This window comes from Odocoileus virginianus, chromosome 12, assembly GCF_023699985.2.
Source record: "Odocoileus virginianus isolate 20LAN1187 ecotype Illinois chromosome 12, Ovbor_1.2, whole genome shotgun sequence".
Taxonomy (NCBI): domain Eukaryota; kingdom Metazoa; phylum Chordata; class Mammalia; order Artiodactyla; family Cervidae; genus Odocoileus; species Odocoileus virginianus.
In genome coordinates this window covers 6,915,979-6,930,336 of record NC_069685.1, presented here as the reverse complement: position 1 = coordinate 6,930,336, position 14,358 = coordinate 6,915,979, and the positions used below count along the sequence as shown (strand labels likewise).

The window sequence follows — 14,358 nt, the reverse complement described above, 5'->3', positions numbered from 1 at the left end:
TTATCATGTTTATATGTGCTGGGAAAAGTATGTTTTTTACTTTCATTTGTCTTATACTCAATCAACCATTAAAACAAGAATCAATTATTTTAATATCTTCCGTGAGTATATCCTACACTTGTATAAAAGTTTAATTGGATGAAGTCAAAATATACTTTTGGTTCAATTTTAAAGCTTGATTCAGATCTTTTCTAGTTAATAAAATTACTAACAAACATGACAACTGTTTAAATTTTTCATTTCACTATCAACAAACTGCCTTCACTAATCTCATTTCTTATTCTGATTTAATATTTATCCTAACTTGATAACTAAGTTGCAACTGATACATAAAACTGCAGAAATCTGTAAAAAATGTTTTATTTGAAACATGTGATTCACTGGGGCTACGAGCAATGAGCAGGCTCAGAGAAAAGCTGGTCCTCAAAATGTAAAGTTCAAGTTCTTCAGAGCTAGCTGAGTTGATTTATCTAGGTAACACAGACGAGCCAAGTAAAATTAAAATGGGGAAAGAATACAGAAAACTGTTCTACTCATGATATACAAATCTCTTTTTAAAAGTCCAGTGACTGTTCCAGTGAACTGGAATTATCAATAGTCCTAGTATGGTATGGTAAAAGAGGTTTATACATTAAGAATTAGCCACTTTGTTAATTAAAAAAGAAAGATAATGACTGGTATAACAAAGTGACCTTAATTGTACATAAAATAAATGAGTGTAGACTTAGTGTAATGTGTAGTGGATACCATAACTGTTGATTCTGAACAGGGCACATAAAGAATGTTTTATATTCAACTACTGTCCTAAACTAATTCTCCTTTATAGTTTATGCAATTTCCAAAGTCAATCAAACTTATTCTAGAAAAGTTACTTAAACTACAATGTGTAATTAGGAGAAAAAGCCAAGTCCAACATGGATTTCTCAAAAGCTTTAGACAGAGAATCTAGTGTATGTTTATCCTAAAAAAGAAGCAATAATATCTGGCATTATTTGAAGATATGAGAGAATGATATGATTTATGGTCTTTACATAGTCTGTCATCCCTAGAAAATCAGATCAATTGCTTGTATCAGTAAATGTGATTACAAGACACTTGTAAAACTATGTAAAATATTCCTCATATACTTCTATTAGTATGCAAATTCTCTACAAAATAAACATGTCTTAAATGCAATAGGATTCTAGTGCTAAACTGTTTTAGTATTTGAATTAAAACCAATCTTTCCACCATTTAAAATATTTTTTTAATTCAAAACATGCCTTTAAATATAAAATTCCCATTATATTTAACAGTGAATTTTAGAAGACAGTACAGCAGAGTGGTAAGAAAATCTGATGAGCCATCAGTTAACCTGGGATTTAGCTCTGTATCTACTAAGAAGGATGTTGGATTTTTGTTTCCTCAGTTTCCTTATCTGTAAAGAATAAAGTCAGACTAGACTTTAGCTTTAAGTTCTTTTCAGATCTAAAATGCTCTGATGATAAATAACTGACAAACTGGTCTCTGCATTAGGAGAATGTTACAAACCATTACAACTGATTTCTGATAAATTTTAAAACTACAAAATTGGAGAAAATGCCCTCAAAAAATCAAACACCCACCTCTGCTTCCTGCTGCTAGTTTTTATAAAGAATATTTAATCATAAGAGGAAGTATTAATTTTAATTTTAAAATATGACTCAGTTTCTACAAAGTTAAAGAAATCTCCCATTACAAAATGACTTTTATAAATAACCACTTTGGAGGGTCTCTCTGTGAAAAATTACCTAAAGCCCTTTTCCCCAAGCAAGTTAATGTGAACTTGGGAAGGGCAATTAAATTGTCAGAATTAAAAAATTTGTTTTTAACTAGAAGGTAGCCAGAAGTAGAGTCATGGGGCTGGTATTGATCGCCTGAACAGAGAACATCACTCTTCAGGTATTTACTCTGCCACCCTTACACCAGAGGCTTTCCTTCAAATCAAATCAATCTATAAAAAAAAGATGGCTCCTACTACTAAACTACATAGCTAATCGCCAACAGTATTTCTATTTAGATATCTTCCTTTAATAATAGTACTATAGCTTGTGATGTTTTAAGATTCTGCATTTTCAAAATGTCCTGTCTCCTTAGTTAAATTACAAATAAAAGTGAGAAGTCATAAAAGAGCATTCAAGTGACATACTATCCTCAGGAAAATCTATTTAATTCTTTGAATTCAACACTGAAGCACAGTGTTCATCCACAATAAATTCTATGATTTCAACTGCATTTTGATCACATTAACTATGTTGTTTTGCATACTTGATTCTTAATATATCAATATTTATTTTTATTAGCTTCCTTACTGTAATTAAGTTAGGATTTAAAAAACAGAGAGCTTTATAATTAATACAAAACTAAAATTGAATGTGAACTAAAAGATACTCTAATTAATAAAACATCAAAAAATTAAGCTCTTTGCTTACCTAATACAGTAGTATAAATCACACAGACATCAAACAATACTATACTACAATCTATGTGCTGAGTTCCCAAACTGACTAATTGTTATTATTTAAAATTTTTAAATATGCAATATTTGATTAACTAGAGCTTTTACCTTTTTTTTAAAAAGTTATATAAAATATAACATCTTCTTAATTGGAAGCATCTACTACATAATACACATTTTGTTAGTTTTTAAAAATATATTTCAGATTTAAATATATAGTATGAAATATTACCAAACGGAATGGCATTACATAAAATGCTAAACTTTACTTCTCTCTTAATTTAAAAATGCATAATAAAACACAGATAACATTAATATTATGTTAACCTTTCAATTACTATTTAGACTAATTGGAGTGAAATCTACTTCTAAATAGGATTCTAAGTCTTAAATGACAGTAAGCATTGCTAACAAATATCTTTTAAAAAACATCAGACTCAGCATTAAAAAAGGTGACATGTTATTTGAAAAGTTAAAATTCAACAACAAAATTAAAATTTACTCATTATAAAAAATCCTATGATTCCCCAAAGTGGTTCAATGTACTATTTTTGATCAATTGATTTTAATAAGCTCTGTACAACAGATTTTAAATTCAGTTAGTGCTATTTCTTTCACAATAAAGTACTAACAGTTTGCCTATATGCAATTTTAGAAAACAGGGCCCCCCTTCCACATAGAAAAGGAAAATTTTTCACAAAAATATTTTTACAGTCATTCATATACTTCAGAACTCACAACTGAATGCTAAATGACAATAAGAGAGATACTTATTAAATTTTAAGTGCACATGGCAACATCTTTTTGATTGAAAAGAATAAAACTGCAAAAGGCTAATTGTTTTCAGTGTAAGAGTTATTAACTAAAACAAAAAAAAAAGGCCAAAAACAAAATGAAAGAAGAAAAAAATATATATAAAACTCTTGAAATTCATAGCACTACATAAAAAGCACTTGAACCTTAAAAGCAAAAGTGGCCTAATTAATTCTACATCTTATTTCTCCTTCTCCACCTCCTGCAGTTGAAGATGTAGGGCCCTGCGACTATTATTGCTTTAAGATCACTTTGTTATTGACTATTCTCTGTATGATCATTTATTTTAAAGGACTGATGTCACATTTGGTGTTGTATCTGATGACATATTGTGGACATTTTCTTCCAGAAATGGCTCTTTAAGGCTGAGTGCAAGAGGTTAAGCTGCCTGACTGAGGCCAAACCTAAGATCACAGATTTTTAATCTAAATTCTTAATATCCTTCTTGAATGTAATTTAACATTTATTTTGGACATTATATATTATCACTGAACCATAAGCTGCTGCATGTTAAACTAATACCCTGAAAAAGGGAAATGAGAACTATTTCTCATCTTACTAAAAACTAACCGATTTTTATTTTATAAAATAAAAAACAATTTAATATGAGTGGGTACATTTCCCCCCTTAACCAACAAAACTTAATCAGCTTTCAAAAATTACAAAACCTATGTAGAAATCCTATGATCAAAGACAGTATACTATCAAAAGTCCAAAGGACTTTTTCAGTTTTTCCAATTTGCTCATGAGGCTTCTACCTCAACTGAATCACAGTGCTATGCATTACATCAAAAAAGGAAAAATTGCTAAGTTCTGATAACAAGATGATGCAGAACAGGAACATATGAAAATAATGTCTATTCTTTTTCCAGGAGCCATCTATCACAACCATGTACAAATCAAGGCTCAGAAAGTATCGAGGCACTTGGACATTTATTACTATCTCTCCCACTTCATAATCTCATGCTAAAATACCATGATTGAGGGAAAACCATACGCACACGACAAGACCTGGAAACCTATTTGGTTTGTAAATGCTGTCTTTCTGATATTCATGGATTTAAGACAGACGTCCTGGATTAATTCACTCAAAGCTGAGTATGTCACTTAAAAGGAGAAATATTTTATCCTCCTACTCTGAAACAAAGGGTCTATGTTAAGTAAGGTTTGCATGTGTAACATAATAAATAAGTACACTTGAGACCATAATTTCACAGGACCCTACACTGACTATAAGAATTGAACTTCTGATTCTGGGGTGAAGAGCTGGGGGATATGGCACTGAGCATTTTACAGTACCTTGTAATAATGAAGGTATGCTCTTCATTACCAAGTACTGTACCTGCTGCTTGCTACTGGCAGGGAGTGGTTTGCACACTGACCATGTTCCACGGCTGTTTTTAGTGTCGCTTCAGGATGTGTCGATCCTAGAGGGTTACGCACAAATCGTCGCCGGCGCCGCAAGTCATCTTCCCAGTAGTCGAGGCGCCAGAACTCACGAGGACGACTACAATGAAACAGAGAAGCCACATATGTTAGCAATTATCAAACAGCGTGGTAGCACTGAATTTCTGCATAAAGCTCTCCTTGTTTGCCCTGCCTTTTCTTCCCTCCCATTCCTCTTAATTCTCCCTCCACCTCACACTCCCCTTTCTGCAATCTTTAACTTAGGTATGTCCTTGAAAATAACAATATCACCTTCCAGTCTAAGGAACTCCTTTTCCTTTTCCTTGGAAGGTGAAATGAGCACTAAATACATCATTCTGAAATGAATCGCTGACAGTGTGATCAGTTTCCCCACACTCCAGTGGCATGTGCTCTGATTTCAGCCTCATTTCAGCCTCAGCAGGGCACCTTTCTCTGTGGCTGCATTTATAAACCAGAATAGGGAAAAGGCTATTATAAATATGGTATAGCATTACCTATATTAATCAAAGTCTGTCCCCCTTCATTTTTCTTCCTAATTTGTGCCTTTTTGCACAAGGTCAGTAAATCATACCATGAATTCTTGGTCCAGAAAGTGTTAACTTTAATGAATATCTCAGTTACATGGTTATGTATGTGATAATAAAATATTACTCTGTTTAGATGTGCAGGAATTTAATTAAAATAATCTCTTAAAATATTCATTACATTTAGCCCCTGAGGCTTAGAACAACACAAGAAAATGCATTTCTTTTCCACTTACTGTTTTTAAATAAACCATTCCTATAGAGTGAAATAGCAATCTATTTTCAAGCAAATCAGATTGGATTTCTGTTTTATGTAGTCGGTTTTTATATTTAATTAAAAACTACATGGTATATGATGTGCAATAATTGCTATATCAAAAGCATACTTTTAGAAATGTATTTTTTAAAGGGTTCACTCAATTCAAGTTCCACTCTCTTTTCCCCAATTATGTAGATATTTTTACATGGCAATATATGAATGTCAACTTTCTTTTCTATTAACTAATCATGATCTAGCATGCTGGAAAATGTTTTCTAAGGAAAACACTAATATGAAGTTTTTTCAGTTACAGTTTAAAAAAAATCTCTGCAGAATATATTTACATTAGAGATATACAACATGAAAACCTGTAAGTTTCAATAATGAAATTAAAAAATTCATAATCAAAGCTTCTGCAAAAAAAAATGACTAATGCAAAATAAAACCGCACTTGTATTTCATGAGCTAATAAAATTGTACCTGTCACCTTTGACAAATTAGTAGCCTTGACCAACTGACAGTCCCAAAATACCTACATAAAAGTTATCCATATTGTGATGGTTTAAAGAGGCTACCTTTAAAAGTTCAAAATAGATTTGTAAATAAGTACTTCACCAATTAAAAATTAGCTCAGATTAATGAAAGCATAGATTAAGAAACAGGGCATTATTTAAAGAAAATATTTTTAGGAATCCTATGCTCTTCATGAGAATGCTGGGGAGACAAGTAAACAGCAAAGATTTCCTTTGTCGATTTTGTTCATGCCTAAAGAGGAGTAAATATAAAGTAATCTAAGTGGAATACAAAAATGTGTAAGAACTGCAGCCCTCAAAGAGAAAAAAATTGAAAACCTCTTTCATTCTTCTGTTATTTTGCTGTCTACCTTTCAAATGAAAAGTATTATTATGATAGCATTTAAAGTTAAATAAGAAATACCTATAGAATACACATAAGCACAGAAAACAGCTGTTTGAATTCAATTAATAAAATAAAATTCTCCTTAGGATAGTGGGGGAAAGGCAGTACACAGATGGCTATGTGTATGGCTTTGATAGTCATGGAGCTTGGATAGGTACTTCATCATTCTGCCTACCTACATTTATCTGTTAAAATTATTATCAAATATCAGCCAGGATGCAGTCGTGAATCACAGGCTGCTCCTCGTCTTCAGGGGAATGATACAATGAGGGTCTATTCATCAGAGCAGCAATCGGCACAAGTAATTAGTTCCCTAGACTGAGATCTCCTACAAAGCCTATTTCAGTCAGCACCACAAACATATGACAGTGTAAAGCTAATGAAAGCTGCTAAAATTTGTTAACCTTTTCTGTCATCAATCCTTCTAATATTCTGTGCTTCAGTATTATGCAAAGGTGGTAAATTATTAATTTGTCATTCATCCATCCTTCCGAATTTTGAGTCAAATTAAATGATGTCATTCTTCTTGATAACAATTAAAATTATAAGACATGTTAAGCTGCTATTATAAAATTGTTACTAAATTAAGTAACAATAGATTCTAGTATAATATTGAGAGAGAAGTCAAATCCGATGGCTATGTGTGTGATCATTTTTGTCAAGCAGTAGAAAAACCAGAGGAATTATAAAATCATTCACAAATTTTCAAGAAACTCAAAGAAAATATCTGTAACAATAATAACCACAATTAGGAGGAAACAGAACTATATCTATTTTTGTGCTCTTCGACAATAACAAATAATGGTCACGATGGTGACATTTGGCTGAAACAAAAGTATTGATGTATTAGAAATGTAGAAACTGTGCACATCATAGAAAAAATTTTAAGGTAAGTTTTATGTAAATAAAGCTAATTATGGACTTCTGGCTTCAAATGTAGACATTCTATCAATTTAAAAATACTTTAGATATATCCAAATAAAATGAAGTAGTAGACAAGTAGTCTACCCCGTTACAACAATTTAAAATAGTCTGAAGACAAAAGCGAAATCATTCATTTCAGATCAGAGATCCAGAATGGATTACAAAAATCAGTTAGAGAGACCAACAATTTCAATACATTTTTGAAAGTCTCTCCAGATAATGCAGAATAAAAACCTTCAAGGAATTTACTCAAAATGGAATCATTATTAGCCTCATTCAAAAAAATTAGCATTTACCATCCAATTTGATTAAGAGTAATATATGCTCTTTGAAAAAAACGTCATATTCATTTTTTCTTTCAGATACGGATAATTACTAGCAGGTTTAAAGTCATCTACCTAGTAAGAAACTGAGACATAAAAATTCACTGTTTTGTCCCAACTCTGCTCCTTCCAACAACAGACAGTCTCAGCATAAAGCTGTATCACTGAGAAAGAGTCACAATTTGTCAGTTTAGAACATGACTGGGAGGGGGAATGTGTAGGTTTCAATCTCAACTTAGTATCTTTTGATTATTCACATAAAGATTTCACTCTTATTTAGGAAATACACTCCCTCTCCAAAATCTCCTTCTCGGGAGAAAAAGGATAAGAAACTGACAAATTTGGGAAACTGATCCAACACTTTTCTCATAAGTTTATGAACTAACTTGTTATATATTTTTGTAGTTATCACTATGGTATGGTTAGAAAAATTTAAAAGACTTCAAGTACTCAGAAACACACTGCTGACCAAATACAAGCATGGATAAGATGAGAAATCACTTACTGTAAGAACTTAGGAATATACATCTAGGTCATGATATACCTATACCTCTATATATCTGTATCTATCAAAACAAAATTACATTAGTACTACATGATATCACATTCAAAAACCTCATCTATACCCATTTCTACAAATAATTAAAACTAAGATCCTCAGAAAAGTACTCCAATTCAGGATGTAACCCTAGGCTCTATAAGATCTAGAAATAAAGCCTTCTCTATAAAAGGTCCGGTAGTTAGGTCCCCTGTTATTACACAAGCTCCAAGTACCTTTGACTAAAAGGAATATACTATATTTGAAAAGTTGTGGATGACGGTGAAAATAAATGTTCTAATGATTCTTTCTAATTATTTCTTCCCCTTTCTTTGGCTTAATCTCAAAGTCTAAGATTAAAATGACAACATAGGACTGTCTTTTTCAAAGTATAAGCATGCATGCATGCTCAGTTGCCTCAGTCGTGTCTGACTCTGCAAAAGTCACCTAATTACCTTTCTACTCTTCTAAAAACCTACACATACATGTATTTGTACAAACAGAACTTTAACATATTGCTATGAGCTACATAATATAACATAATGCCATTTTTATATACAGAATATGTACTTTCTATTCTACAAGAACAAAATCAGATAGACTGCTGAAATAAATCTTAGAAGGAAATACAACTCAAGCAGCAATAAATAGGCTATTTGTTCCCCTCCCAGGCCCACTGTGGACAGTGATTTGATCTACTAAAGAAAATGAATAAAGATGAGCCAGAAGAGAATCCCTTGGAAAAGGAAGAAATATTAAAACAGAGTAACTAAGGGATGATCCATAATCTTCCTCTAACAGTTGAATGGTTTACCTATAAATAATATATTATGTTCCACAAGTAAACTGCAAGACTCTCTAAAGTTTAGCTTTCCTCAGAGAAAGTATGGCAATCCAATCGGCCAATTAACAGTGCTGAATGGATGGATACTGAAGTAGACTCCTAAAACACTGTCTAATAACGACCAACTCAACCTTGAGCCAACAGCTAGGGATACAAAGACTATTAAGATATTTTGTCTCTGACCTTGAGAAAAGACAGATGAGAACACAGTAAGAATTCAAAAATTATGTGTGATAGAGCAGAGCTCTATTAAATGGCACAATTCAAAGGAGCACTATTCTCACCAAAATTTGTGCAGGCGGCACTCCTGGAGTTGTGCGACGCTCATTTTGTGCTGCTGTATTTAAGCACCCTATGAGAAATGATAGGGTGCTCTGAGAACACCTTATCTTCTCCCCGCTCCTTTCTTTGCTCAGGCTCCTTTTTTCTCTGCCCAAGTTAAACCTAATCTTCAGAACAGGGAACAGAATAAGCCTTTCCGATGCTATCAGTAGCAGTCACACATTTAGCATTTCCCTGATGCAGGAAAAGGTGATCAGACCACAAATAGGCATGACTGTCAAAAAAAGGGCAAAATTCAATATTCAGAATAAAATAATCAAGAACAAAACAGAAACACTGACATTTATTTCACTGAAGTCATTAAATTCATATTGTTCTATTAAGGTATATTATGTTCTACTATCATTCTATTACAGTAAAACAATTTTAATTACTGAAATGAGGGGTAGCTATTATAAAAATTATTCTTGTTATTATATAATCTAAATGCATTGTCACATTATTTAAATTAGTCAAATATATGCACGTTTGTGATCCCTTTGGTTGTAGGGTTATTTTTATGTAACTTGGATCTATACCAATAAATGAATTCTAGTCTTAAAAATAAAAACTGTCAAATTCAATTATATTAGAAAACTATTCCATTTTGCATCTTTCCTGTTTTCTTGTGATAATACCTGATAAATCTTGATGACCTTACCACAAGTCAGTAATAAATTCTTCTGGCCAAAAAAAGTTCTAAATCCTAGAAAATTTTGGTATTCATATTTTGCCCTTAAGTTTGTATAGTACCTATTTTTCTGACTCCTATATCTGGCTAGCTTCTAATTCTACAGTTTTAGATTAAAAATTAACACCAGACATTAAATGGTAATGTCTAAAAGAGAAGCACATAAACATCTTCAGTGCACTGTCAGTTAGAAGATAAAAGTGCTTAAGTTCTAGAAGGGTTTCACTTTCTGCATAAATCTTGCTGAAATAATGTGCAGGTACTATATGGGTTATCGTACAATATAAAAGAATGCTTTATCTAACAAACTGAAATCTATTATGCCTTCATGCAGATAAACAGAATATTAACTAAAACCTGTTTACCAGATACCAACTATAAATCAAATGCAAGTGATCTATGCACTATACTATCTTAATTTAAAAAAAAAAAAAGGAAAAAAAAATCCCTCACTTGTAGTAGAGGAGACACCTTTTGAAGCGCAATCCTTTCTTAATTGAGGACTTACATAAAGAATTTACATTACATTGAATCACTAGAGCATCGTACGTGTTAATTAGGTAAAATTACATTTTATGCAGTGATGAACTTAAGCAATGGGGCTAGTCAGCAGATTTCTGTTTGCTTTCAGAGACAACCAGAGACCCATCTTCATTAAATTTGGACATTTCAAAAGAAATACAATCTTGCAACGAAGTTAATTATTCAAAAAATAATACCAAAGTTTTCTTAGCTGTTGTTAGCCTGTTAACCATTTCTTTATTCACTCAGTATTTTTACCAGGAGTAGGTTATGAGAAATCAAAATCTAATGTTAATTGTACTACCAGTTAAGACTCTTAACAACAGAGAATTGAAAAACAAATTAAAATACATGATATTACTGGATACCAGAAACCCTAAAATTCACCTCAGTAGCCACACCAATTGTACAGATCTGTTCTCTTTTCTGAAAAAATCTTATTTAAAAAATAATTCAGCAAAAATCAGTTGAGTGCCAACTATGTACCAAATCTTGGTACCAACAAATAAACTATGCTAGATTCAGCACAGAATTTTTTACATTAGAATCAGAATAAGAAATTTATCAAATGTAAACAATAAAATTTTAAATTAGATACCAATTACTGCATTAGGCTGCTGTATGCTAGACATCACACTCTTTTACATGCATTATCAACAAAGCCTCACTACAAGCCATCCATGATTAAATACTGCTCTTCTCATTTTAGGATGAAAAAGCTCAGTCTTGTCCATCAGTAGTAAATCATAAGAGTCCATGGACTTCAAAGCCGACAGCTTTTCACAAGACATTTCCTCTAGAAAGTCTTTTGGATACTATTACAGCTACAATCAAAGTACTAACTGACCCGGGCTGGGAGGACTGAATATTTCACTAAGCTTTCAGTGAGGATCTATTTTGTAAGTTCCATGAGGACAAGGGTTTGGGTCTACCTAATTCACTGACCAACCACAGTAACTGAAACAAAGCCAGCATTTAATAATTAAAGAATGAACAAGATGACTTTCTAAAAGTAATTTAAATGATAAACAGCAGTCTGCCTGGCAAAATAGAAAAGGCATTACAAACAGAAGAAACATCATGCACAAAGGCTGACATAAAAAGGCGTTTCTATCGAAGAGGGTTCGGGTAAGAAAGATCATTTCAAAGCAGCTTCAGAATGGCAAAAACTAAGGCAGGAAACACAGGGTTAGAATCAAGATTTCAAAAGTCACTGTACGGTTAAGTAAAATAGTTACTTTTTACATCTTATAGTCAACAGTGATAACTAGACTTTTTAAATAAAGGATTATCTATGATCAGCCTTGTATGTTATATGGCAGCAATATAAAATAAGACAGTGGGGATGGAGTGTAGAGGCTACGATTTCAGAGACATATTTGAAATGGAATAAAATTTGATGAGACATTCAATGTGGGAGGTGAGAAAAAAGGAGGTAATGAGAATAAAATTGAGGTTTGTGCCCAAAAGAGGAGTGAGGGGGAAAAGATGCTATTTATCTGAAATGAAGCAGCTTAAGCAGACATGGTTGGCGAGAATAACCATATCATAGATACCTAATAATATCTAGGTGTGCACAGTCGCTCAGTCATATCTGACTCTTTGCAGCCCCAGGGACTGTGGCCTGCCAGGCCCCTTTGTCCACGGAATTCTGTAGGCAAGAACACTGGAGTCGGTTGTCATTCCCTACTTCAGAAGATCTTCCAGACACAGACTGAAGCCTCCTCTCTTGCATCTCTTCATTGGCACGCAGATTCTTCACCACTAGCGCTACCTGGGAAGTCTAGGTAGGCATGTCTAAAAAGTAAGCAATATAACTTGGGAACTCGGAAAAGCAGTCTGGACTAGACATATAAAATTGGGAGACTGATTAGCCCTAGAAGCCAATGGGTTTAGATACTTGTCTAACAAAAATTTATTGAGTGTTTACTATTAGCTAGGTATTGTGCTAGATCCAGTGAAAACTATATTGAAAGGATAGGAAAAAGTGAAATATAGGAAATTCCAATATTTTAAAAATTACAAAAGAGGAAAGAAATAAATAGGAAAAGAAGTAATTGCTTCTCATAATCAATAAGATAATAGAAGAAGCAAAATATAATGGTGCCAAAAAAGACAAACAAGCAAAGATTCTTCAGAGCACTGAATGGCCAGCAATATTTAATTCTGATAAAAATGTCCAGAAGGACAAAGAATGGAGGGAAACCTGATTGCTTTTTGTGTGTTTTAAACAATTTCATAATATATAATTTATATGCCATAAAGCTCACTTGTTTACAGTGTACCGTTCAATGCTTTGTAATGTGTACAGAATTGTGTAACAATCACAATATTCTAATTTTAAAATGTTTATTTCCCTCCAAAGAAATCCCATAGCCACTATTTTCCCTTCCTTGGGGATGGATAAGTACAGGATTTCACAGTATATAAGTTAGACAATATAGGGTTTGCTTTGGACTGGAGCGTCTTAAGTTTGGGCCAATCTAAAACAAGTCAAATTATAAGTAATTGGTTAAAGGCGTCATTGTTAGTACTGGAACTTTTCAGAGAGCCCATGAGAATGAATTTTTTTCTTTAACATTTCCATTATACACAAAAGATACCAAAGAACTGAGTCTAATTTATCTTTTAAGGAAGATTCTTTAAAATCAAATTTATAACTAATTCATACTGTAACATAAAGGGTAGCTGAAGTTTTAGAAAAATTTTTATTAAAAAATCACTAGTCTTTAAAATTTCTATGCAAATGGCAAACATATTTTTGCTCCATTTCTATAAAGTAAAGATAGTCACATCAGTTGTATCATATATCAGATCTACAACTTCTACATAAGTCATTTATCATTTTGGGGCCTCCATTGCTTTAATAAAATAATTCTAATTTATTAATTTACAAAAGTGCTATTGTGAGGAATCAAAAAATGAAGTATATGGAATTGCTTCAATATAAGTAAAATGCTATGCAAATAAATACATGGCATTATTTTCAGTTGATAATAAATTTAAGTGTTCAGATACTTCTAGATGCCATTTATTTACTTGGATAATACAATGTGCTTAAAGTCGACCAGTGACCTCAAAACTGACTAAGGGGAAAAAAAAAAAAAAAACATTAAAAATCCTTTATCAGTCCTGGAAATGATTAGCTTACTTATCTTTCTCTACAGATTTACCTATCTTGCATAGTTTACACAAACGGAATTATACAGTAGGTAGAGTTCTGTGACTGACTTTCACTTAGCATAATGGTTTTATTTTCTTAATATATTTGACTATATGAGCAGTAACATCTCTTTTTAAAAATATTTATTAATATTTAAGTTACATAAATTTAAATATTCATTATATTTGTAAAGTTATTGTATTATTATATTTATTAAATTTATATTTATTTTAAAATTATTATTTTAAATTACTAAATATTTAATTATTCAAATTAAATATTATGACTTCCCTGGTGGCTCAGATGGTAAAGCATCTGCCTACAATGCGGGAGACCCTGGTTCAATCCCTTCGTCGGGAAGATCCCCTGGAGAAGGAAATGGCAACCCACTCCAGTACTCTTGCCTGGAAAATCCCATAGACAGAAGAGCCTGGCAGGCTATAGCCCATGGGGTCGCAAAGAGTCGCACACGACTAAGTGGCTTCACTTTCACTTTCACCTAATAACTATTCATTGAGATAAATGAAGGGCTCTTCCTGGCTGCACGCAGGCTTTCTCTAGGTGTGGTGCACAGGTTTCGCACTGCGGTACGTGTCTCACTGCGGAGACAGTGG

General features: G+C 32.5%; 1 protein-coding gene across 5 annotated transcripts in view; it reads right to left on the bottom strand.

Annotated features, from left to right (window-relative positions):
* Window positions 1–14,358, bottom strand: part of LRBA (LPS responsive beige-like anchor protein) — a 720,084-nt gene that overhangs the window by 311,874 nt on the left and 393,852 nt on the right. For all 5 annotated transcript variants that reach the window (XM_070474768.1, XM_070474770.1, XM_070474771.1 and 2 more), the window contains exon 38: window positions 4,672–4,796. In XM_070474768.1, the coding sequence (XP_070330869.1) occupies window positions 4,672–4,796 (125 nt within the window). The remainder of the gene's footprint in view (window positions 1–4,671; window positions 4,797–14,358) is intronic.